We start from the raw sequence: 27,748 nt of genomic DNA, 5'->3' as shown, positions 1-27,748 counted from the left end.
TTATGGGCAGATCTGCTCTGGATCTAGACTCACATCAGTGAAAATATAAAAGAGGCAGAATGATTTTGCATAAACTGCAAGGAAAGAAAGAATGAAAGAGAGAGAGAGAGAGAGAGAGAGAGAGAGAGAGAACAGTAGGCACACTGCCATAAAGTGCAACAAATCAATCTTCCCAGAGGTGATGGATCTGGAAGCAGCACTGTAGGTTTTACAGGTGTATGAAGCCTCAGGAGTATAAACACACCACTAAAACACTGCCATTAAATTCCAGCACTGAAGGATGATCATAGCCCCTGGAGCCAAGTGGGTCAATATGTGACTGAATATTTTTCATTACCATTTTTATATACATATATATGAAGCAGAGTGAGATTCACAATAACTTTACATTCTCTCCCACTGAAGGCTTCTGCTTTATACTCAGCATCCACTTTCACAAATAAAATGCAATATACCATCAACAGATAAATGAGATCCCTATAGGGCTTTTATTCTGCTGTACTATTATATCTATTCTTCCACCAGATTTCTGCTTAAACGGCTCTCTTTATGCACATACACAAAGATGACATACACCTGTCTAAATATAAACTGATAGTAAAGAGCTCTTCTGTAGAGGGGATGTATCTTTTCTTCCTAATTTACCATAATGACTTATTCATACTACTGGAGCTACAGACGCGTTAACTTTCCCACTATGATAGTTACAGAGATGTTTTACAATAAGACAGGGGAAAAAAAATCCAGCCGTGTCTTTGGAAAATAAAAAGCCTAAAGCTCTGAATCTTACCTTTCTATACTCCTCTTAAAAACAAATATTGGAGAGCTACACTTTTTATGCTGTTGACATTGACTAATAGCTTTTCACATAATGAAATTGATGGTGCAAGTCACACTGAAGAAGTGTTTTTGGCCAATCTGGGAACCTTGGGGCAAAATACTGACATAGAGTATCACAAGAGGTTGCTGCCATGACAGTAGCCACCTACTTAGAAAATAGACCTATTAGTTTAGTGGTGTTACTTATGTGGCATTGGGTCTATTTCAGTCACTAGTCATCTGTCAGAGAGAATAAAAATTCCTGACTCTTTTTTCATTAGAAAACTCTAAGCATATTATGATCTGGACACACTGATACTGGATGGTCACTACCACAGCTTCTTGGGCAATGAAGAGCTGAGGCTCAAAAGAGAAGAAGGAAGAAATGTCTTGTACTTTTCAGGAGAGAGGTTATTGTACTCAGGTTATTCTAACAAAATGCAAAGAGAAGTTTCAACATACCAGCAGAATGGAGAAGACTTCATTATTAAGAATGGATGAGAAAGACATAGAAGACATTGCTTGCAAAAAAGTCGGAATCACAGCACAAGCGTACTCTTGCTTTCATCTCAGTCTTATTAGCCCCTAAGACGGGACCATGGCATGGACAGACACAGACTGAACAGATCTCAGTACTAGAGCAGACCTTCATGATGCTACTGCATAAGTCATATGAAAGTTGTATAGGTAACAGCTGTCAGGAGATATACGATGACAAGATCTTTAGCAGGTTTTTCTAAGGCTACATCTTTCCTGGACCCCAGAGCTGATGCAGAAGCACTCACCCTGCATGCAGAGCCCGTCGGTGCAGTTCTTGGACTGTAGCACCAGTCCCTCACAGTCCTTGCCTCCATTCTTCGGGGCTGGGGCTGTGCAATCCCTCCGGCGCCAGTGGGTACACTCTGTGCCACAAGTGGACCACTTGCTCCAGGACGTCCATTTGCCATCCACTGAGACAAGGAGAGGACACAAGGTGTTAGGGGAACAGGTACACAAAGGGATGCGTGGGACCAAGGCAAAGCATTGCTCTTCTTGGAATAACTCTGCCTGGAATTTTCAGTTATCCTCGCAAGGAAGAAGGGCTCTAAGACATGCCCACACATGAATCAATGAAATGAACCAGCCTGTATTTTTAAAAGTCCTATTTCTGTCCCAGCATCATTTCTGCTCTTCCTCTCCCTTTTTAGAAACATGTCAGCAGTTTATCTATGCTCAAAGTGTGCAATTTGGCAATCTGTGATTTTTTTCCTTTTTTTTTTTTTTAACACAGAGGTTAAAATTAAACTTGGCCAGAAGCTCTTCTCTAGAATGAAGATATTTAATTTTAAATATTTGATGCTAAAAGAATTATTTAAAGGCACAGGTATATTTCACAAGAATAGAATCAGGAATGCATTTAGCACCTTTCAAAATCCCGCAAATGATTTTCAAAAGCAAAATGTGAAACAGTCAATGAACTAATAACTAAATTATTCCAGTAATAGAGTTTGAGACAGTAGTCTGCAACTTGGAATAATGAGAAGAGGTGAGAGTTTTGCTCATTTGAGCTCCTTTGACCCCCTTCTATGACTCAGTCTTGGATGGCCAAGCTTCCATAGTTGAAGTGACACCATGGTGACACTAATTTTAGTGATGCAGCCAACATAGGAGAGTACTAGGCAGTAGGACAGATGGCAGAATGTTGTCATGGAAAGGCCACAAACTACCCTCTGTCTCCTAAAACAATTTTGTAATTTTCATAAGTTTGCATTTGAATACCTTTTAAAGGTATTGTATTTGAAGTTGGGTAAATGTGCCTGAAATTTGGCATCTGCTCTCCATGTGCCTCAAATGATGCACTTGCTGTGACAGCTGGACTGAACAGACATTACAAATTTATTTGCATCACAGTCACTTTGTGGACTCAAATTCCTGTCCTCTTCCAGAGCTTTCAGACTTTATCTCCCACTGTTTGAAGCTCTGAGCATTCTCCAAATCCCCTGAATTAGTAAGGTTGAGACAAGGTCGCAAGCTATGTACAAAAGTGGGACCAAATCTCTTGCTGCTTGATGTAATGTATGCACTATTTTTTCTACTTACATAACACAATTTCCTATTCATTCACTGAAATGCTGGATTTATTAATAAAGAGAATGAAGCTTCTGTGACTAGCGGCCTTCTCCTGAAATGACTGGTGCCAGAAAAAAAAGCATGCATTGAGAGCTATATGCTGTTCATACCGTACCTGGACACAGGGTGGTGCAAGCTATTTTCTGAACATTTTGCCCCTCACAGAAGGCCCCCCCATTGAGTGGGGCAGGGTTAGTGCAAGTCCTTGTGCGCTTCTGGAAGCCTCTCCCACAGCGGCTGTTGCACACTGACCACTCAGTCCAGGTAGACCAGCCTCCATTCACTGGAAAGCAAGAGGAAGAGTGTGACACTGCACGAAAGCTATCCTGGAAATAACTTCCATTGCACCTCTTTCTTGGATTTATCCATCATCTACAAACACTGAGATATTCTCATGTTTTCAACAGGAAGAGTTGGAAGTGATGATTTCTCTCTCTTTCTTTTCCAGAAGCTGATTTTGGGGTGTCAGGGCAACTCCACTCACCCCAGTGTAGAAACAGCTGGTGTGTATGAATGACCTAGCACCTCCATGACAAATATTTAAGCTGTTCAGTGAGCTTACACTATTTTTTATTTTGGACTTTGGGAAGATATTTATCCTTGGGAAGATGTTTATGCCCACTCTTTTCCACCTGCCTCAGCTTCTGGTTTAGACAGAAGAATGATGTGGACAGAGAGGGAACTGTGCCACTCTATGTATTAATGGCATCATCAGGGTATGGATAACATACCAACTGTTTAAACTCCCCAGCTCCCAAATATCTGTGGTATAACACAACCCTTAAGAGGATCTAATATCAAAACCCCACACAAGTGGCTGCTCCTCTACATACATTCTTGACTTCACTGTTCAAAAAAAACCACTGTATATAAATGAGGAGGTGTTCAAGCATGCCTATATGTCTATGCTTTTGCATTCACCACAGTTACAAAACACAGTGCTTTTGCAAGGTCCATCTCTCAATATCAGAAACACTGCTAATCAACTCAATTCAGCTGTTTTTCTATAAAATCTGATCTAAAAGGCCCTCATTGTAACTTCAGGGAAGCAACTGCTTACAATTAAATCTAACTGCTAGACTGAATATGAAATGAATATTAGGGGTAATCATAGGGGTTTCTTCCCACTTGTCTATCCTATAATTAAGCTGATTGTAAGGAACACCAGGATAGTCAGCTGGCGTGCTGTCAGATCAGGTTTTGTTCTGCAGGATACCCCAGCTTGGGAAGCATTGTAGCGATGGCTTACAGGGGCAGAGACTCAGGCTGTGGGGAAGAACAGGACAGGCTAGAAGAGACTGCAGTAGAAATACTGGGCTGGCCAAAGGAAGGCCAACCTCAATATCAGATCAGGAGTGTTGTGTAGAATAATGCTATTCAATACTTTCTACTCCCCTTATATTTATTTGTAAGCCAGGTTGTGCTCCTATGAATTGAAGCCATAGAGTGCTTTGGGAATTTGACATCAGAGTATGCTTTGGTAATAGGCATAAAAAATATGTTGATTAGAAGAGGGATAAGTAGATGGGTGATTCTGTTGATCAGACACTCTTACCAGTACATGGAAGCACAGATTTCATTGTAGTTTCACTCTTATGTCTGAAAAGCATCAGTGAGAGAATGAAATGTAAGGGTAGAAAGCAAGGTGTGATGCTGAAGGAAGCCTCCATGTAGCTATTTGGTTGCTAGCAGCAGTAAGAGTTGCAAACAGGCATGTTACATCTCTAGAAGCCTCCCTGCTGATCTTTCACCCCTGTGCAGCAGGAAAAGGCATCACTTACCATAGACGATCACGGTTGCTGTAGTGCTTTTCCTTTTGGCCACAATGTTTTTGGCAACACAAGTGTAGTTGGCTGTGTCAGAAAGCCGGGCTTGCTTGATGATCAGATTGTGATCAATGGTGATGTAAAAATTTCGGTCTTCCACAGGATCAATCACCTCTTCATTCTTCAGCCACTCCACCTGAGGGAATCAAAGGGCAGGAGGGGAAAAACTGAATCAGCACTGGTCACACCATAGTGGGCTCAAAATCTGCCATGGTCTTGCCTATCTCTGAGAGAGTTATGTTACAGTATGTATGGTTATGTTACAGTTAACTGTAACTATGTTACAGTACAAAGGACTCACCTGGTGCACACTGCCAGCTGGAAGGCAGCACCATGGCAGGAGAACGGAAGAGTAATGTCGACATCTACCTTTTTCTTCAGGCTCACTATCTCCCACCATTACTCTCACTGAATGGCTTGCCTTCAAAATATTAATGCGTTTTCAGAGTCAGCCAGCTGCTATGTGTGCTTTCAGAGCAGGAGGAATGAGATATGGAATAGGATAACTAAGGTCTTTATCTACATGCAGAACATTCCCTTACACCGGAAACCTAAAACAGCCCAAGTCTCTCACCCATTCTTTGTACATCTCATCTAATAGTGCAGTAACCTTATATGTATCTGCACAAGTTGTAATACAGCAAGGCCACATAAAAGATAGATTGCAAACAGGCCAAAATTATCTAGTATACATGCACTCACGCATACATGTCTGTTATTGTTCTGCTGTAGTAAGGGTTAAACGAAACAGAGGCAGTTACCAAGGAAATAGAAGCTCAAAAAGAGTACATCGGTGCTTAGATTTCCCTTTTCTTTATGTAAACTGTATTTCATTTTAATAAAGCGTAATTTCCTTGGTTACACAGAAAAAATATTTTTATACGTGATTTTTAATCCAGACAATGTTCTTTTTATTGCCTTTCCAAAGAAACACCCTATTATATCCCAGCTGACTGCTGTGAGCCACCCTTATATAATTTGGCTGAAAAACTAGTAGCTTGTTTTCCTTTGAACTGAGTGTGCTCTGAAGGAAGGGACTGGGGACCTGAATGGATCAAAGCAGGGCCTTCGTGTCTCTGGATCATTTCAGCTTGTGCCCAGAGTTAATGAAAGGAAGAAAAATATAAACACAATCAGCCTGCTGGGCCCAAGAGGTGCTATCTGCCAAGGCCTGCTCTCTCAGACTCCACTTTGATGCACTGCTCGACAGCCACATATTCTGAAACCATCCCAAAACAAGTGATGCTAAAAGTCCTGCAGAAATTGATAGGAATGGGTGAGAAATAAAAAGACATAAATCTTTGAAAACTGTGTTTCTATCACTGCAGTGTTCACGTTTTTAAAACACAAACTCTTGGTCATAACCTGGTTTTGCTTGCCAGGATGATTGAAATTGTTCTTTTCCTGAATCCCAGTGGCCATCAAGTATAATCAAGATGGACAGACTCTTGTTCAGTCAGTGACAATCTCTGGCTGCTTCCCCACATGCAGGTCAAGTCTGCATGCAACCCAGACTGAAAAACCAGCCAGCTGCTCACCTCTTCTCCTGCAGAAGGTTGCTACTTAACCCCCATCTCTCACACAAATCAAGCATATTTCTGTTTTTTCAATCCTACTCTATTTCTGGAATGGAGTGTTAGGACTCTAAAAGATGCTACACATAGTGCCAGAGTTGTGTACCCCACCACCTTCAGACCCACCACTACTTTTCCTGTGATCTGCACATTGAGAAAATAGGGACATCAGTGAGGACAGGAATACGCTTGTATCATGGTCTGAGGCTCAGTCAACAATTTTGCTTTTATAGCCATGTAAGTACATGCACCAGCCCTCTTCACCAAGAGCTCTGTACTCAATAAATACCAGCACTCTGCAACACTCTCTCTCTCTTCACAAAAGCACACACATGCATATTCAGCTTGAGTCTCAGCTGATTAGACAAAATTAAAGCTATGAGCATTAAATTCCCTTTCATCCCTGCAAGAAAACTGAAGAGGATATGAAAATAAGAGTTGCCAATATCAGGAAAAAAAAGAGGCTCTACATAATTCAGTATACTGCCTCTAGCGCTTTGTCAAATCAGCTGGGAAAAAGATCCTCTTCACCTAATGGCTTACAGAATTTGCTAACAATAAAACATTAAGCTTGCAGAACCACAGGATTTATTTTTTCTTCTGAAAAATCTGCTTTGCCAGTACATTGGTACTGTGTGTGCATGTCTAAATCTCATCTCTTTTACTAGGTACTTCTTGAACATAATCCAACTCATTCTTGTGTTGATATCTGGGTTTTAATGATGTAATAATGAGTCTGTTCACATAGCAAAGTATCACAAAATCTGAAGGGAGAAGCTGAAGAGAAAACATCTGAGACAAGAGAAGGGATGCTTCCTCCTTCCACATTTTAGCCATTAGTATAAAAAGCAACACAGAAAAGAGCACGCTGATCCTGCATTAATTAGCTCTTGTGTTTTCTCCTTCAGTCCTTGTACAAAAGTTAAGTAATTAAAGCACATCACAACATGTAAATAAGAATTCTGTTAGTATATATTTTCAGTTGCTAACAGCCTATTTTTTTTTCTGAAGCTACTCCTCACCCACTGGCTGCAGTGCTCAGCACTCCTGCCAAGAGGCAGGTTTGAGTTGCGAGGTAAGCAGATCTAAGGAGAGCAGGGCTGTTTTCATGTAGATATAAACTGATCGGGTGTCAAACACAAAAGAGAGCAAAGTGGATGAGACTGTGATTTGCGAATGATAAGTATGCAAACTGTTATTACTGAAATTAAAAGCAACACTCTCTTGTGACGCCATGTTATTCCCCAGACTGTAGTCCTCCCACTTTGTGCCACAGACCTGAGCTCTACCAGGTGGGCAGGCAGAGGTGAAGTGGGATGCCCATGGGCATTCTGAGATCCACAAGATGTCCGTCTTCAGGGTCAGGCTAAACCAAACCCTTGTGACTTTGTTTTTCAATGTCTTCTCCAGAGAAGACATTTCTGGAGGAGATGCTTGCTATTCCTACATATTCAGAGTATGCATTTGCTGGCTACAGTCACAAAGATTCTTTAACAGATATCTCCAGTACCTGGGGGCCTACAGGAAAGCTGGGAAGGGACTTTTATAAGGGCATGTAGCAGCAAGATGAGGGGAAACGGTTTTAAAACGGAAAAGGGTAGATTTAGACTAGATATTAGGAAGAAATTTTTTACCATGAGGATGGTGAGACACTGGAACAGATTGCCCAAATGAGGTCGTGGATGCCCTTTCCCTGGAAGCTTTCAAGGTCAGTCTGGATGAGACTTTGGGCAACCTGGTCTAGTGGGAGGCGTCCCTGCCTCTAGCAGGGGGGCTGGAACTAGATGATCTTAAAGGTCCCTTCCAACCCTAACCATTCTATGATTCTATGATCTAGATCTGTCTACTCAATTAAACCAGACATATCTCTCTAACTATTACGCATAAATGCATGGATAGCTGTGCAATGGTATAGAACAAGCCTGAACATAAGTTTTCTTTCATCATAACAGCAAACATTTAATCAACCACAACACTGCCATGAAGGATAAGCGTTCTCTCCTGGACATGCCAGCTATGGAAAATAACAACACTTACCCAGCTTTCATAAACATCAGCCCTCCAGAACAAAGCCAGAATGAAATTCTTATCTCTATTTCCAGTTTCCCAGCTCAGGTAATTTTACTTTAGATGTCTGTAAGCAGACGAGTGAGCACAGTGGATGAGCTCACAGTCCCTGCAGTTGCTCAGAAGGTACCTCCCAACCTGCCATAAGACCCAACTGTCCCTGTGAGCAGCCGAGGACGCACAACCCAGTGTGGCTGTAATTCAGAGCAGTGTACTTTGTAGTGTCTGTGCTGCCATCCTGCTCCCTGGTGAGAGACAGATGTGTTGACTCTAATTATTCACTGATTGGTATCGGGAGATACATTAACATAATTGGCACATTTGTTCTAATTAACAGAGGGAACCTGCCACATGCCGTTTGACGTAAGAAGCAAAACCATTGGTGAGAGCAGGAAGCCTGCAGCCACCAGGATGGTGGTACCTGGGGGCTAAGGGTAGCCCTGTCCCACTGCAGGATGCTTTAGCAACCTGAAATAACACAGTTTAGGCAGATTCAACAGCATGCAAAGCCTGGCCAGGCTCCTGTGCAGGCTAAATGAGCACAGAGGATGTAAATCACACAAGCGATTACATATGCTGGATAACCTATTACGGAAGCTAATTGCTGACACAAATTTAGCCATGCCAAGCTACTAACATTATCAGATACTTAAATCTCTTGGCACACTTTTGTATGCGTGACTTTTTTAGAAGCCGGTAGAGCAGAAGCACAGCTGCTCTAAGAGAAATACAGAATGCAAAAGAGATGTGGACTCCTCGGGTTGTTCCTCTAGCGATCTCAAGAAAATCCAGCAGGGTGCAGGCCCTAGATCCTTCACTACCCTGCAACAGCCTTCAGAGCACCTGCCAATGCCAGCAATACATCTTCTGCCCCTCTAGGCATAGGTAAAAAGACAGAACAAACAAGCTGCAAGCAGCTGGGAGTAGTGAGAGAGTTGCCTCAATAAAAGATGACTGAGGAACCCAGAACGAAAGGTGATTGTGAACCTGCCTTTCCCATGGCTTGCTAAACAGCAGGATCACATTCAATCTCATCTCCCAGCCACAACAGTGTTCCAGGTTATGTTCTTTATATGTCACAGGACCAATAAAACATTTGTGAAGCTAACCACTGATTTGGACACAATGCAAGCTGCCCAAGTGAGACAGAGGAAACTAGCAGTTTTCATACAGGCTATTGAGCCAACAGCTATTTCAGGTATATTGAAATCTGAGTGCCTCTTTGAAGAATGTTTCTTGATTTTTGGACTTGCTCTCAGATGTATGCTTTCATCCCAGCAACAGGAGGATGCTGTCTGTCCTTTGCATGCTAGTTGGTTTAAGGTTAAAAAAATTTCTTTCCAAAGAGGCTGAGATCACAGTCATGAGAGACTGCGGAACACACATTGAGAATGAGACAGCAAATGCAAACTGCAGTGACATTTTATTCAGTTGTTCTTTGCTTCTACTGCCAATAAAGGGAATTTGTGTTCCTGCTGTGGAAACGCTTCCTTAATTGCACATATATCTAGCTTGCTGCTTGAACGCTAAAATCTATACAGAGTGTATGTACAGCTGCTGGATGTCTCTGGCCCTATTACAGCTTCACAATGGGGAAGCGAAGCCTCAACAAGGAAACTTCCAAGGCCGTAGTGGGCTTCATGGTTCAAGTAATTGCAGGTGGAAAACTTTCTTTCGCAGACCTGCAAATTCAAATAAAGATCATGGCATCATTAACTGGAAATGATGGTGGTGGCCACCCTGTGACATCCAGGAGATGCTGTGCTCTGTTTCCTGCTGCAAAGAGAGTTTAGGGACAGATGACTCACAGCTCAGATATGTTGGTTGGTATTTCTAATGCCACATGTACAGCCTGGGTCCACAATTCCCAAAGTTTGGAAACAGCTTTAAACAGGTGATTTATGTGAAGTCTGTGGTTTAAATACGGAGGCATTAACACTCTTCATGCTTAATGTGAACACTAAGTTAGAAGAAGCTACTGCCACAAGAACTGACCTAGGCAAATGTTATTGCTGGGTGACTGTGAATGCTGAGGAGAGCTCAAGCTCCACAAACTCCTGTCAGGGGTAGCACTTGCACATGAAGTCTGTAAGGAGCTAAAATCTGTTGGACTCAAAGTAGGACTTGTGCACCTTGTAGGTGTGCAGAATAGTCTCTCCAGGATGTGAGCTATCTTCTCTAAGGGGAGAATTCAGAATTTTTTGTGATGGTCATCTGCCTCACAAAAAATGTTGCTAAAAACTGTCTCCTACATTGTATATCTCCCAAATATGTATCTAAGGTAAATATAAACAAAGAAATATACAACCTCATAGTCAGCGAATTTCCTAGGGTAGCACAAGACCAACATGCAAGCCTATTCTCAAGGAAGAGGCTGTAAGTTAACTCTTGCTTCTCAGAAGAGTGCTATCCACCAATAGATTTGGGTGAAGAAGGAGTGGAAATGTACAGGACCACACAGTGACTGTTATGGGAGGGTTTATCCTGTACATTTGAAGGACAGTTCTGCACTGATAGACCTTATCCAATGGCTCTCTAGGGCAAAATGAATGGACAGTCCTTGGAGCAGCAGTGAGAAAGTAGGGTTCATTTGTACCAAAGAGCTTTATTCACCTCCCTGCTCCTCCCTGCAGGCAAAGTGAGAACTGGGTATCAGGCTGCTGTATCTTCAACAATGACCCATAGACACGAGCCTCTTGCCCACCTTGAAGTTCTGGGTAAATAAGTCTGCTACATGATGCAAGGCACTGCAAAGGATAGTGCCATTTCCCAGCTGATCAGTATTTGTGCCCACAAACTGCTTCTCTCCCTTGTCTTAAAGCTCACTTTCTGTCTGGGAGTATAAAACACTGCCTCCATGATGCTCAGCTCCATGGAAATGCATACACATGAACTTCAAATTAAGGGATAACTGCAGCAAAGCATGAGCAGTTCTCATGAAACAAACAAACAAAAAAAACAACAAACAAACAAACCAAAACAGCAGTTGTATCAATAACCAACTAGACAGAGCAGCTACCTGATGCTGCCTACTTGGTGAAATCCCTAGCTTCCAGCTGTTTCTGCCCGTGCAACAGGACTGGAATGAATTATGTGCCATAGTCATCTTGACTTGGTAAAAGACCTTGTTCTGCCTTTTTACAGAGGGACATTTTGGTCCTTGCCCTAATTCCTAATTGAAGACATGAATACCACGTCATGTTCTAAACTCAGCTGAGTCATTAAACTATACACTGCACCCTGGTCTCCAGCTAAACTCCTGTGTGAAACATTTCAATTATAATTAAAGAAGCAATTATCCCCCTGTTGAAGGTGCAGCAAATCACATATTTCTATGCAAAAGTTCATCTAGCAGCTTATGGCATATTAACCAATCTTACATCTCATTGATGCTTTGATCTATATCCTATTTCATTGACCTAATTGGATGTGACTCTGTCTTGGATTATATTTTATCATGGGCAGTATGATGCTGGCATTTTTCAAAAGAACATATTAAATGACCTAGGGAATTAATTGCTAATAGTTCTGCCATTAGTGTTGGGATGCAACAGAATGGGATCCTTATTGACTTCAAATTAAGCTTGAAAAAATGTATGCACAAAACAGAGTGAAGCAGAAATAGTTATTTGGAATGAGATCAGGAAGCTGGAGTTGCCTGAAGTCCAGCAATGCTGAGCAGCAGCTTCTGATGATAAGCAGGTCAGACTGTTTATCTCATTATCTCACTGTCTTGCCCCATTCCTTCCCAAAGTGCAAAGCATAGGTCAAGTAAGCATAGAGGTGGGGCAGGCTTTTTTTTTGTTTTCATTTTTATTCATTAATTTTTTTTTTTTTTTTTTTTTTTTTTTTTTTGTTTAATACCAATGGTAGGAACATGTGAATTTGCCCCTTTACTCTCCAGCTCTATGTGGAATCCTCAGTGTATCTGTGCCTGCTCATCTGGGCCACATATAGGAAAAGGCAAAACATTTCCTCAGGTGTTTCAGAGCCTGTAAGTTGGTTCACCTTGGTACTGGCTATAATGCTAGGATGGGAGTTACATGCTGTGGTGCAGTGGCACAGATGCTGGACAAAGGTATATGGACACAGAGCAGCTGATCTGATTTTCCTAGTGACCAAGCAAACCTTCTGTTTCTTTGTCCCAAGTGAACAAGCAAGATGTGCTTTGATTCAACCTTTTCTTTGATTTGACCTCAGGCCATGAGACTGGCGTATTTTAACAAGCCTTCTTTTTCTTCTAAGTGGATCTTGAGGTTTCATTTCAGTAGCTGTGATCTGAGTCTACTCTAATGCTCGTCATGTCCTAGCAGGGGCTGAGGGGCTGGTAAGTGCTGCTTTAAAAGCTTTGCTGCCCATCTTGACCTTTGTCCTTCTTGCCCTGTGGAACAGCTGAATGCTGCTACATGGTTCAGCTTTTCAGTAATAATAATATCTGCTCCTGCTTTGATCTGCAAGAGATCAATGCAGTTAATTGCAATTAAATATGCCAAGAATTACAAGACTAAATACCCTAGCTACAAAAAAGAGAAAAGTATTTATCCCTAAACATGCTTATTCCCACTACTTAACAGAAAAACAAAATTAAGGGACAATTAAAAGAAAAAAGAGAAAAATCAAGTGGAAGACTTGCAGACTCTGGATTCCAGCCTGATGTCTCAGTGAATGAGTATTTCATACAGTTTCACAGTGTAAGCCTTTCTTCCCGTTTCGTTGCTAAAATCAGTGACCACTTTAAAAGGGAGGAAGTTGAAAAAACAAACAAAAAAACAAAACCAGAACACAGTGCCCAGAGTGGGGAGAGTCCAAGGTACATGCTCACCAAAGCATTTGGAAATACTGCAAACTTGCTAATACTACAGCAATGGTGTTACCTACTGTACTTGAAATTAAACCACTCAGTGTACAAAAAGCCTTGGTTTGCTGCCTGCCTTCTCCCAAGTGCTTTCACAGTTACCTGTACCATCCTATCAGAAAATCCTCTGAACAAATACAGGAAGTCATAAACATAGAATTAATTCATCTCTAAATTAAAATAATCATGTAATCCTTCAACCTACCAAGTTACCTTTCATCTTGGTATTTTTTAAAATTTATCTTACCAGCTTCACGGAGTGGCTGTAATAAAGTGTCACATTAAGGTATTCATATTCATTAGTGTTCAGGTCTTTGTACTTTTAATAGTGTTGGAAAGAATCTACAAAGAATCTGTATTAGGCGGCTGTCCAATCTGGGTGTTTGATCTCCTCCTGACTTCAAGAGTCAGAAGAGAGAAAAAAATACATCAAGAGCAGTTCTTTTCAATGTCAGATGGGGAGTATATGATTCTGAGGCTGCCAAGTGTTAATTGGTATCTGCCCTGACCATGGTACAAATAAGACACGGAGCCAAGCAGAGTCATGAGTCTCTGCTACTAACGGAGTGTGTCAGGGTACAAGTAGGCAGAAATAAGCACAATTATTATGAGAACAACTTGCAGAGGACCTTTTCAGAGCTCAGTTCCTTGTATTAGGAAGCAGAAAAGGCTACCGAGGCACCTTTGTTGTTTGTCTTTTTTTTTTTTTTTTTTTGCCTTTACAGCAGCTTAGTGGAAGGAGGACAGGTATAATTTGACCTAAGAACAGCAATTACAAGTGCTAATGGCTGATGCAGAATGTTTATAAGAGCAGAGAGAGCTTCCCTTCCACATGTCATGTTAAATTCAGGCCTGGACACCTGACTGGGGCTTTACAGACCTTTCCATGGAAATAACTGGGCTGATTGCTGAAATTTCAGAGGTGCTTGTAACATCATGCTCAAATAAACCATTCGTCATGACCAGTCTCAGTTTCAGTTAATGAAGTTCTCTGGTAGTATCTGCACCTCCAGAACAACCTATCCTATTTCAAATACTCATCAAGGCATGACAGCATATTGATTTGATGTAAAGATGCATCAGAAATGGAAAAAAATGTATTATAAATTCGCTAAAACATTCTTGGGGAAAGCCAACTGACTAAGCGGGTTCAGCAGACCTAAATGCTGTGTACAATTTTGGGTATTGTAAAGGAGACAGAAAACAACCTAGGGAAAAAGGAAACAGGAGAAACCTATGCTAATTGTTCCCTCAGATGTTTGTGGACATCTACAAAAAATAATTAAACCTGATTAAACCTTGCATAAGATAAGGAGGTAACATTTTAAGCTTGGTCTCCTGAGAAATTAGTTATCAGTGCTGAGGAACAACCACTTTGCTACTTAGCCATGACAGCTTATCTTAATGCAAACTGGCAGTAGTACCCTCTCTGTATGGCAGAGGGAGACTGAAGAGAATTCAGATAGGGGAATTACCCTCATTTAACAATATGAATTTTTCACTGAACATCAACAGCAGACTTAGGATTTCAGAGCCACCCTGTGACTTAGGGACCCCCTGCTGTGAGCAAAGAGTCTGAAGCCATTTTTGGCTGAAGCCACAGCTGCATGTAGGCAGGGATACCTGCTGTGGCTGGTGGGCACAGATTTTGATGAAGAGAAAGTTTTCTCCTGCCAAGTGGGTGGAAGGCTACCCACTCTCTAACATTTAAATGTCAGCAAAAAAAACAAAAAAAAAAAAAACAAAAAAACCCACCCAAAACAGGTGAGCCCATGAAGATGAATTCTTATGCAGATGCATCCCCTACTTGCCAGTATGTGCTGCTTCACCTGAACCAGAGTACATCCTTGTGCACCCAGCCAGCTACGCTGGTGCATACTCAAGTGTGTGCACAAATGCATGATGGAATTAAAATGTCTTGGTGAGCTGGGAAGGTGCTTCTCTCAAAAACTGAAATAGCATTTTCTTTAAAAGGGAAGGGAAGGATAACAGGCTGGTATCAGAACACCCCACCACTTATATGTTGCTTGGATGTCAGAAATAACTAGGATATTTGAAAGGAAAAAAAAAAAAGTGAAACCACACCACCTGTAGCTCTGCCCAGCAAGACATCGTAATTGCCTCCAAAGTCATTAATCAGCTCCAGATCAATCTTATCTACCAGCAGCAGGCAGCCAGCTCTCCATTGCCACCCATTCATCATGCTAAGCCCTTATTCCCTGCTCCATTAGCCACAGATCAGGCCTGAGTTATCCAAGTACCAGCTGCTGGGGGCAAAGCACCACTGCTGCTCACCTCAGCTACCGGAATGCCTTCAGGAGGACGGCACTGGAGCAGGACCTCTTGCTCCAGGGATACTTCTTTCCCCAGGGGCTCCTGCTCAAAAGTCTTCCTGAGATCTGGGGAGAGAGAAGAATTAATAGTGTTAATAAATTAGTAGTATTAATAACTGCTCGCTTATTTCATGTTTCATTGCCGTACAACCCAATAAGAGAAAAATCTTTTTACGCACAGAAAATAGAATATCTGCTCCCTAGAAAGTAGAGCACTTAATAAAGACCGAGGCATGTTTTCACTTCATTCAAGCATGAAGTGGTCAAGGGTTTCATAGCAGATTTATTATTTATATTGTGGTAGTACACATGAACCAGCCAGGAACCAAGGCTTCACTGTGAAAGGTCATGCCCAGACATGGAACTCAAGGAGAAAGAAATTCCTTCTTTGGATAATTTATGTTTGCAAAGAGATTCTGAGAAATACTAAAGAAAGGTAAAGGAAATTATACAAGCCTGTAAAACTAAAATACATAAGCTGAGTTTCCTAAACTCCTGCTTTAAAGTGTTTGTACTGTCATTTTTAAACATTAATTTTACAAATTTAGCTCATCTGTCTTTACTATCTCACTATTCTTGTAGTACTAGATAACAACAGTCGTAATGTGGAGTCAAACGACATATGGATCTGTGCACAGCACCACAGAAACCTGAAAGGCAGAGGGACATCAAATGTGTCTCCTAAGCATGGAACTGTTCATTGTACTGGGCAGATGCACACTTTGGCTTTTGTACACTTCTGTAACATATTTGCACTGGTGTTAAAAAGGACTTGAGAAATTCTCTTCTTACTACTATGCCTGTATTTCCATCATGCACTGTCATTCTCTGTGTTGTATCAGGGAGGATGGGGCTTTGGAGAAGTGGGCATTCAGTCCCAGTGGCAGCTGGGGACATTTCTACCTGCTGTTGGCTCCTGCTGCACGTATACACAGGGCCATGCTGAAAGCCATGTCAGAGAGCTGATCTATCTTTGAAAAACGACCTTTCAAAAAAAGGGATTTTAAAATTTTTGCTCTGAAGTCAAACAAGTTCCCTATGCCAGTTCATGGCAAGGTTGTGCAAATAATTGTGTCATACTAGAAATAAACCATATGGGATCAATTTAAAAGCCAAATATTTTGAAGCTATAACTTGCGGCTGTTCTAGAAAACTTATCACTGAAGTGAACCACCTTACAAATAGACCATCCAAAGTGCTATTTTTCATCCAGAATTGGTAATTTTGTCAGACAACATGTCAACCTTCACATGGTTGTGTGTGTTGTTATCCTTACTACTCTGGAGTTACTCCAGCCCAGCAAGGCTACCCCATGTGACAGTGACCAAAGCAAGACAACCAGCAAGAGCAGTGCTGTCCATGATGCCTGTGGAGCTCCCACTGTGCTGCCAGCCCCAGCAACACCGCTCCAGCCCACCCTCTGACAGGCTACTCAGGCGGCATACTGGCTGTACAACTCAATTTGAGTAATTTTTTTTGGGGGGAGAAAGAAGACTGAGAGGGGGTCTGAAAAAAGTTTATAAATATCTGAAGGGAGATGGGAGGTAAACAGATGAGGCCAGGCTCCTCTTGGTGGTGTGTACTGATAGGGCTAGGAGTAATGGCCAAAAACTTGGATACAGGAAGTTCCATACTAATATGGAAGAACTTTATAATAAGGGTGATGGAGAACTGGAACAGGTTGCCCAGAAAGGTTGTGGAGTCTCCTTCTGTGTAGATATTCAAGACCCGTCTGGGTCACCTTTAAAATCGATCACTGCTAATTCCACAGATATATCCAAAGGAATTCTCTCTTCTTCAAAGAGGAAGAAAGAAGTGCCTTAATGCATTTAATGTACATGTATATATACATGTATACATATGTGCATGGTAGGAAAATTATAACAGATGTGCTCAAATATCACAGCTGAGGATAAATAAGAAAGTTACAGTGCTGGTAAGGGAAGCATATAATACTAATACATTGTGCATGAATAATAGCATTCAGGTGTTCCAATATGGTGGGGAGGATACAGTAGAACCAGGTTAGACAGACAAGAACCCGAGGCTTTTCCTTGGAACACTGATTTATTGTCACCCCTGCATTCCCAAAAACATTTGTAGAGCTCAGAAGTTCTCGGCAGCCTTATGCTTGCACAGCAATCACCTCACTCACAAAACGCTCCCCTCTAAAAATCCTGTTTTAGTGCACACAGAAGTAAACAGCATTAAGTCTAGAAATGTGTAATAACAGTAAAAAAAAAAACCCACCCACTTTACCTTCTTTATTATCAACAGCTGGAAGTGCTGAGTGTGCAGGGCTTGTTTTCTCTGTGAAGTTCTCCAGGGTGGATATGGGAGGTGCAGTGAATCCTGTGGGAAGGGCCCCTAACAGCTCCCCTCCCACCCTGCTTGTTGGTGCCACTGGATTGCAGCAGGTCAATGAGTCACAAAGTAAAAATACATTAAGTAGGTGCCTTGATATAATAGACAGTAATGTTCTCTAAGGAGCCATTAGATACTATTAAGTAAATGATACTCATTTGAAAATAAATAAATAAATAAATAAGAAAAAGCACATATTTGTGTATTTACATGACTGGAAGCTTTTATACTCTATTCTTTTGGCTCCCTCCCACGTGTTTACAGCTTAACCCATGCAGAACTACCTACCACCTCTTGCTGCAGCTGTGCCACCTACAAACAGCTACAGGCAGCAATTGTGCAGGGCAGCTTCTACCTCACCAGGCATATGGTTCACTGATTGCAAAAGACAATCATGGTAATAAGGTGAGCTCTAAATTACAAAGAAGCGGAAGGTTTAAGAGAACAATTTCCTCACCCGCTGTGAAACTCTCTATTGGATTATCACTGCATTTTTCACTGACTCCTATTTTTCATGGCTCTTGCAGAATGACTTTTTTTGCAGATAACAAAGATTTCCTTCTAATTCTTCAATCTGCAGCTTCCTTTTCTATCTAGTGTTTACAGTCCTCATGACAACTTCACACTGCCGACCAGGAGTGGGTGAGTGTGCTCATGTACTAAAGAACTTTGGATCATTTCCAAACAAAGCTTTCTCAAAGACATTTGTTGTTTTTCTGAAGTGTCATGTATGTTACAACTGCTTGCAAGCAGAAGGAATACATTTTCTCATAGAATGGAAAAAGACAAATAAATACATCCAATTTTTTAAAACAAGTTTTCAAAATCTTCAGAAAATATGCCTGAAAAAAAAAACAAACAAAACAATAAAACACTTGATCTATTCTAAGTCAGGACCTCTTTGTGAGAGACAGTGTGAATTATTAAAGCTTTTGGTCGGCAGCAGCCCTGTAAACGTGATGTTGAGAGAGCCTTCTCTACCCTCACTCTCAATACGGAGAGACACACAAGGAAGGCAGCTGCACTTTCTCTCCATTATTATTTTAGTAATGCTGAATAATCCCTGACTGAGTTAGTAATACTCTCTCCATTATACAGGTAGTACTGCTGCCACAGCTCATCTCTTCAGAGCAGATCAAGCTTTGCTGGGAAGTGATGCTGAGAGGTCCCTCTCATTCTGCCGGTGGCTTCTTCACGTGTGTCACACTGCCACCAGGCGTAGGGGTCAACACAACACCAGCAGGCATTTCCCCTGCCTCTCACACCCCTTCAAGGATGTCTTCATAAAAAGAAACCATGGAGGAGAATTAAGATTCTGGCCCACCACCTTGAGCCAAGCTACTTTCTTTACTAATATAGAGTCTTAGTAAATTCAGAGGGGGCTCCTGTGGCATATATTGCAGCACATTTACAGCATAGTTAAGATGAGACTTTCCTCCAAGACTCCTGAAATACTTCTGCACAAGCCTATCTGTTAAGGACAGATGGCTGCATTCAGAACTGCATTGAAATGAGAGAATTTCCACAAGCATAAAACTGAAATAGTGTAATGGGAAATCAAAACTCAGTGTACACCATATTGTTAGCTTTATTCCTGAATTTCTATGCTTTTTGGGGAGGTGAGCATTAGAGCTTAATTTTTATGCACTGTTAAATTCGCTTTAAGTTCAATGCATTTTTAGCTTAGAGAACACTCAAAGGTTGCATTTTCACCGACTAAAGGTAATAGCTTCTATATAAACTCACAGTATTTCCTCACTTCCTTTAGTAGCTGTCATCTTCTAAGAAAGAGCAAAGAATGGCCCTAGTCTTCTTTTTAATCAAATCTATTTTATATCCTTACTGTTGCTCTGTTTTTTGCTGTGACAGGTGGGTGGGTAATACTTTAAAGGTATCTTTTATCATTTCTGAGAAACGTGAGAAGAGGCAGACCAGATGCCTTAAAGGCGGTGCTAATGTAAGGGTAACTAATGAATGAGAATGAAAAACGGACACTTGTCAGCCAGGAATTAGATGTAAGCCACAAATGAACTGAACAATGCAGCATTACTGTCAGGGAAAGATGGATTTCTGCCCTTGGTAGACCTTAAAGACACAGGGTGCAACCTGACTTGAGATACTGAACAAAGCGATGAGCAACCCTTGCCTCTGGTCTACCACCTGGAAGATGCTTTTCTTGTATTTATTGTGTCTTTACAGCCTGAGCAAATGAAACGTGTACATTTGTCCTACCCTCATTCTGCTGATAACATTTTGAGACAGATGAGGATAAAGCTTACCCTTGGCAATTCCTTGGAGACTCTCTCGCCCTCTGCATGGCTCCAAAGAACCATCTTCAACTCTAAGCTAGCTTAGCCAGGTGCTGGTGGGATAGAGCTCTCTTTCGCAACAACAGCTTTCATGTGGGCTAAGTTGGTAGTAAAAGGCCCATACAAGACATTTGGTATTGGTACAACTGTAAAAAATACAAGCAAGCCCACTTCATAAAGAATTCACTGAGCAGATGGGTTTCCAGCATGCATTGATCACACCATTCCCCTCCTCTCATATGTTTACTTGATAGCTAGATATTTCTTGTTTTTCTTTGTAAGCTTAACCTGCAAACTAACTTACACACTTTTCATTCTTTTCATTATTTCATTTGTTGATTAAGGATGGGATCTAAATATCATTTTTCAAATAAATTTAAATGTAAAATTGAAATGACTTAGCATCAACAGGCTCTAGATGGCAGATTAACTAAATGCATTGAAGATAGGCATTAGAAACGCCAGGTGCACATTGCAATTTGTATGTAGAATTGAATTTATAGCACACTGAAACAGTAAAACAGCAAACAATTTATATAAACATGATTTTTTTTTGTTGTTGCCCTTCTGATGCGCTACTCTGACTCACAGAGCTATCTTCTCACTACCAAAACATACACAAAATTTTGTTAACTTCCGATTGCATCTCTGTCTCACCATCAGGCACTAAACAGACTCTACTGAAAGATGATTATTTCTTGAGCATGTCAACATAGGCAGGACATTCTCAAGGTTCCTACCAGGGGATTAAATCCATGTAGATTCATTAAAGGTATTTCTTTTTCGTTTAAAGCAATGTTAACAGTGAAGTGAATGTCCATATTAATTTATAAAGCTGTAAGTCCTTACTATAAAACAATGGGATTTGTATTTATTGCATTTTGTACTGCTTATTTATGTGTATTTATTACTGCTGCAATTGCATGCTGAAGTTTGAGAGCTGGTTGTGCCTATTAATCTGGGAAGAAGCACACAAACATGCCTATGAAGAGAGAAAGAGGAGTATCAAGTGTGTTAAATGCTGGGTTAACTCCATGCTGCCCTTCCTGTGATCTGCTGTGTCTCTTCAGCAATGTCAGCTCCACATCATGCCATGCAGTAATCCCCTTATTAACTTTAAGCAGCAGATACTGATTAGGAGCAACTGAAATGGTGCACAAGGAAGAAATTAAGGTCGTATCTCTGTTAACTCTTATATACACTTATCAAAGAGCAAAAAATGTTCTTTTTTCTTGCTTTTAGTAGCATACATCCTGGACATGCCTTCCTATTAAAACTGCCAAGTGTTATCCTTCTTACCTCTTTCTCCACCAAACTTTATACCCACTGCAAGGTGCTTTGGTGGCACAAATGCTTTGGTGGCTATAGGCATGTGTCCTCACAGCACTGCCTGGATTACGTGTGTGAAGGCAGGAAGAAGAAAGGCACTGCAGCCCCAATACTAAGAGATGAGATAACAGAGTGTCAGTAATGAATCCGTGATTTCTTTCATATCTGTTACTTTTATGACTGCATACCCTTGTAAGTGGAGATAAACCGTCAGGTAAACCAGTCTATTTTTTGATACTGCATTTATCTTATCAGTATACAGCATCTGACATGCATCTATTAGTTACATTCCCTTGAAAAAATGTCTGGGGAGAAAAAGGCTTATAGATTAGCACATAGGAAACAAATACGAAATTATACAAAAGATTAACAAGTGCAGTTCCTTACTACATCAGGGCTTTTTAAAATGAAAAATGACTCTTTCTTTCATCTCTTTCTTTCCTTTCTCTTCCTTTCCAATTTAAGGTAAAAAGTAACCAAAAAGGAGAGACTAATCAGTTTCTTATACTTATACTAAAAAAGATTATTCAACTGAGATTACAATGAAAGCTGATATTTTCTTAATCTCAACAAACTGAAAACTTGACAGCAGCTCACACAGCTCACATTCTCATATTTTCTCAAGGACAGGCTGGGTTAACATCACGAAGTCAGTGAGGCTACACCACAGAACTGGAGGAAATGAAAAGAGAGGCTGCTTTCTGCACACGGGCTCAAAGCAATTTGTCTTATCCAGCCCATTATTATCTGATCTAAAAATTAGGTCAAATCCTGTGGCTATTGTTTAGTCTTTATCAGATGCATTTTCTGGTGGGTTTAATTCTAGTCTTGCTCATTCAGGCCTCATTCATCCTTTTAATAGGAATTGTCTCTGTTAGGTCTCAACTGTTCAATGACATCTGTCTTGTTACATAAAATTCACATTAAAACTATACTGGGCTTGATGTTTTTCAGCCAAAGAAAAAGGCACTTCAAATTCTCCCTCTGTCCATGGAAGTAACTTAAAAAAACAAACAAACAAAAAAAAACACAAACCACCATGACCAGAAAAACTGTATCAAAACCTATTAGCAACTCCAGCACACCTGGCAGGATGTGCCTGAAGTAAATAAGAAATGTGTGAACAAGTAAGAAATGCATTTTAGCACTTTCACAGACCGCTAACCCAGACAACGATATTATATTTTTCCAGTTCCACAAAGATGTACACTGAGAAACCCCACTCTGCAGTTTACTGTGCTATCAAGAATGAGAGAGTGAAAATGAATCCCAGCATATCTGCTGGTTCAAGACGACAAAAGGCTCAGCTCTGCTCTCATGGGAAGTCTAATGCCTCAGGAAGATCAATTCCATGGCATACGAAAGAAGCTGAAAATAATGATGTTTCTATCACCTACTGTTTCTCCTCATTTTCAGAAAAAGAGCCCAAAAGGGAGTGGCTTCCTACCCTACACGAACACTTAGAGGAGCCAGGATATTGGCTTTAGACTGAGACTCTTCCTGTTTATATTGCTAGCATGTACAGCCTTTAAAATGTAGCAGCATCTTCCCTCCATATTTATAGATTACTCCCCTCCTGAACAACAGGAGCTCTTACTTGGCCAGGGCAATGTTGCAATTGATTTTCATAGAGAAATTTCATTGACTGGGTTTTTATATACTTTCTGACACATGCCTGACCCTGCATTAAACAAATACAAGCCACTTTTCCAGGATGCACATTTTTCACACTTTCAAATTACTTTTCAGTTAATTCCATTACACGCTCAGTGAACAGAGATGTTGAATGCTATTTTTTTGTTTGTTTGTTTTAACAGAGTGTGGCTCCAGTCCTTGAGATGACACTGTAATTCCAGAATAAGACCAGTGATCATAAGGGAGAAAAGAGAGAAAGAGAAAGAGAAGGAAGAGAGGGAGAACAGCAGAATATTTTTTCTCTTAATGTGATTGGAATGGCAAGTTATGCTACAGTTGCAGCTGTTGAGATGACACCACTAGGTTTGGGTATTAAAATACGCCATAATTTAACGTAAGCAGAAGACTTTGAATGCTCCATTCACTTCAGTGATACATAGAGGTATCAGCGCTCCCTTTTGTATGAATTAAAAATGAAAACTGCATTGGTGTCATAAGCATGCAACTACAAATGAAGGCTGAACTGGACACTTCTGCCTATCCTAAATCTTAGACATCCTTGGTTTCCAGATTCATAAATACTGCACAGACCCTCCCTTATATCCCAGTCTCATGGCATATTGTGTAGACATAAGAAGACTTTTCAGACGTATTTAAAGTTTAGGTAGGACACAACCATTATACCGATAGTACAGATTTGATCCTCTGAAATAAATACTGTGCGTACTGATAAACAAAGATACAGCATAGTTCACTGTTTAAAATAGCAATCTTGCAAACAAAATCACATCACAGAGGGAGGCATATAGCCTTCATAAGATGTTTGAGTTCCTAAAAGAGTGGTTCTGAGTTCACTGAGAAATGTATAGAAATCTGTGAAGTTGGAAACAGACAATTCTGCAGAGGTGTCTCTACAGTTGTTTGAAAGCCTGCAGTCTGACAGCCTAACATTTCAACTCCTAGTTCCAAGGAGTGAAGGTTTTGACTTTGGCTAAGTCAAAAATGTTGAAGAATCCCAAGCTCAGAAACAAATGATAAAATCTACACTAAAATACCAAAGCCATGTTTAAGTGACAAGCGTGTAATACTCCCTGGAATTTCTTTAATAAGACTGTTCTAAAAGAAACTCCAAGACACTACAAAAATCACTAAATTGTTCTTCTCTCTCCACAATATAGTAAGAAAAAGAAGCAAAATCTGCATTACAAACGTTTTCAATAGAAATTTGGACATCTGGGAAGAAATGTCAACTGATATAAAAAATCAAAATAAGCTTGTGTATGAGTACAAAGATTATGTTATATATAAACATTTAGTGCATAGATGTGACAATGCACGAAAGTTCTTTAACCATGAAGTGATATGTATTCAAACTTTCTAAGTGCATTAATACAGTGGTCATCTGTCACAGGCTGACTGGCAGGACATGAAAATCGACTTAATGAGTTAACACAGAGCTCATAATCTAAAAAACCTGGTCAAACATTGCTAAGCCTCCCTGAAGTGCTGACTGTTGGAAGAAAAAAAAAAAAGGAATGCCTTTTTTGTTTCAGTACAAAATAAGAAAATAACTGAAGTCTTGAAAAGTTTTCTAGCATATGGAAACACTATATATTTGTTTAATAACATTTCTAATCTTTTAAGATGACCATGTGCAATATTTTTAATTACCTTAACTCTGGAGAAATTCTTCTTTGAGGCTAGTCTTGTGCTCAAAGGTGGAAGTCCTCTATTTCCAATAAGTTACTTGGAGTAAAAGCATTTAAAAATGTGTATTTGAGAACTTTCACAAGAACAAAACAAGAATAAAACTCTAGATGAAGAACTTAAATCAGAAGAGTCATCCTATCAGTCTTTCCTCTAATGTGTCTGTGAAAAGCTTTATTTGGCTGGAAGATTTCTCTTTTGTTCATTATAAATTGCTAAGGTTGGTGCAGGAAATATAAGTATGCTGGAAACCCAGCTCTTCATGACCTTTTCTGACAAAACGTGTTTTTGTTGAGATGAAAACTGTGGAAGAGATACAATTCTGGGTGAAATATTTTGTTCCCATTATATAAAACAGGATTTGATTGTATAAAAAAGGAGTCCCAAGTGTGGCTACACTATTACAAAGAAAAGCACCTCTTTGAAAATTAATGAACATTAAGTATTTGTACAGTCAAATGAAGATCTGTTTTCAGGGAGCTGCCTAGTCTGAGTTCCTGGGGACTAAGTTGGGAGTTGTCCATAATAAACATGGAGGTTAGTAACCGTGAATAACAGTGATGAAGTACTAGGGCTGAGACAACCACTTGCAGTCTTATATTACCAATCTCGTTACATGATATACTAAACACATGCTTTTTTTCCTTTGTGTAGCAAAAGTAGCTTTATCATGTGATTGCAGAGATATAAAAGAATGCTTGTCACCTTGTTCCAGAGCTTGCTTTGACAATGTTGCTACTCATTAGCTTCAGACACTTGAGACATGTAATTGTTGTACACAGGAAATATTGCTTTTGCTGTTTTCCTCCCACACAGGGGAGAAGAATGAGACCTCAGAATCACAGAACCATGAAAATGTTTGGAGTGGAAAAGACCCTGAGAAATCACATGATCCAACCCTCCCCAACACCATGGGCAGGGATGCTTCCCACTAGATCATGATGCCTAAAGCTCCACCCAACCTAACCTTGAACATCTCCTTGCTCTTAAGAACAAAATAAACAGAAATTTTTTTATGCCTCTGAAGGACTGAACATTAGTACACATCCATTACATCAGAAAACACAAAGTCCAGCGTGTGGGACACAAAATCTCTCTCCCAAATGGCAGACTCCTCTTTCCCTCACTCCTCCCACACCGGCACAGCACTCACATGCAATGCGGACATAGGCCTTGCGGCTCTTGGTGGTGCCAGCTGAGCTCCAGGCGACGCACTGGCACCAGTAGTCCTCTGGCCCAAAGAGCTCCTCCACCTGCTGACGGGAAATCTCGATGCTCACCTCACGGACAATCAGACCTGGGAGGGTACAAGGAGCACTGGTCAGAATTATGTATACAGGAAGGAAGAAAGGAAAGACCAGAAGTCTGCTTGCAAGGCTGAGACCTTCTGATGCTCTGCCCATCTTGCAGCAATAAGGATATGAAAGAAGAAAAGCAACAATTTGCTTGCAAAATAGAAGAAATGATTACTGAAAAATAAATCACTCTCATCATGATTTTATACATATCGTGTGTATGTTTGACAAAGAAAAGGATAAGCACCTCAGCTGACATAAATTGTATCATGTCCACAGAATGATTTACATCAAATGATGATCCAACCTGGTTTTATTTTCATACAAATATCAGAAAATTATAGAATCATTCAGCTTATATAACTCCCTTAGCCCTCTTGCATTTTACCTTCTTTGGCTAGACTGATAAACCATGGGGAGAATGTCCTGCTCACTCTGACACTGAACTGCACAGGAAAATAGATTTTTCTATTTTAGAAAATGTTCTGGTGCTCTGTAATGATGGGCACAAGTGTTGCGGCACAGTTATAGCAAGATGTCAGTTTGGGAGCTGTTACTGCCACATATTCTGGAAATACTGCAGGATTTTTTAGATGATTTTGTAAGACATTTACAATATTTTTCAGTGTCTGACAGCCTCCCTGGCCACAGTTCATCTCAATGCAGTCCCTAAACACATCTGCTCTTACCAGCAGACCACCAGATTTGGCCACATTTACCACAGAGTACTCTCTGTTGGAAGCTCTTTTACTTCTAAGTGCAAGGAAGTGTTGTGGTGTCTCAGATACCACTGCAGGAATTGTTGGTAATGGTAATCATCTAACAGCCACCACTGAATTTCATACCAACACATCCTCTTTCTCCATGTAAAAAGGCATAGCCTTCCAAAATACTATTTATTCCTAACAAGGTATCAGAAGAAAGGATAGAAAGGAGGTGCATGCACTCCTTGTCAATGTATTTGGTCTTTGTTATCAATGCCAGAGTACCAACAAACCATTAACATGTGTTTGCTGCACAAAACACCATCACCTTTTCAGAACTGTGCTCTCGCAAACAGCCTTGAATACAAAATTTCCACAGGCAAATATTTTGTGTAGCAGGACTGATTTTCTTTCTAGAACTGCCAGGAAACTGAATGGCAAGGTCCTTGGCTCACAGCCTGCTCAGTGATCTCCCATCACCATACACCAAAGGCTGGGCTATGAGCCCTTCTGCTGAGCACAGTCTTGAGCCCTTGAAGTCCCCACACAGAGTACAAGGTGATATTCATGCTGAGAACGCTCCTGCCTGGACGGCTTGCGTGTTCTTCAAGCGAGCCCTTTGATTTTGCCTCCAGCCTCATAGAGGCTCCATTCAGGGAGCTAAGGATTAATTACTGTTTGTACACACCCATGCACTGTCACTGGGGCTCCATGCTGTTTGCTTCCAAAACTCAGCTAACACCAGCAGAAAGGAATTCATACATGTAATATCACAGGCCTCTCTGCTGGGAATGCCTTCTAATGAGATGCATTTTCCTGCTA

The 27,748-nt window shown here is 40.7% G+C and overlaps 1 protein-coding gene across 1 annotated transcript in view; it reads right to left on the bottom strand.

The window, feature by feature from the left end:
• UNC5C (unc-5 netrin receptor C) overlaps positions 1-27,748 on the bottom strand; it is a 231,651-nt gene that overhangs the window by 34,565 nt on the left and 169,338 nt on the right. The window contains exons 3-7 of the mRNA XM_042812571.1: positions 26,081-26,224; positions 15,546-15,649; positions 4,710-4,890; positions 3,044-3,211; positions 1,605-1,769 (exon numbers count right to left, since the gene is read on the bottom strand). Of these exons, the coding sequence (XP_042668505.1) occupies positions 1,605-1,769; positions 3,044-3,211; positions 4,710-4,890; positions 15,546-15,649; positions 26,081-26,224 (762 nt within the window). The remainder of the gene's footprint in view (positions 1-1,604; positions 1,770-3,043; positions 3,212-4,709; positions 4,891-15,545; positions 15,650-26,080; positions 26,225-27,748) is intronic.

Source organism: Centrocercus urophasianus, unplaced genomic scaffold (genome assembly GCF_019232065.1).
Source record: "Centrocercus urophasianus isolate 14NV4802_14NV808 unplaced genomic scaffold, USGS_Curo_1.0 seq_13, whole genome shotgun sequence".
Classification (NCBI taxonomy): Eukaryota; Metazoa; Chordata; class Aves; order Galliformes; family Phasianidae; genus Centrocercus; species Centrocercus urophasianus.
Note: the sequence above shows the minus strand (reverse complement) of the source record. Positions and strands in the feature narration are given on the sequence as shown.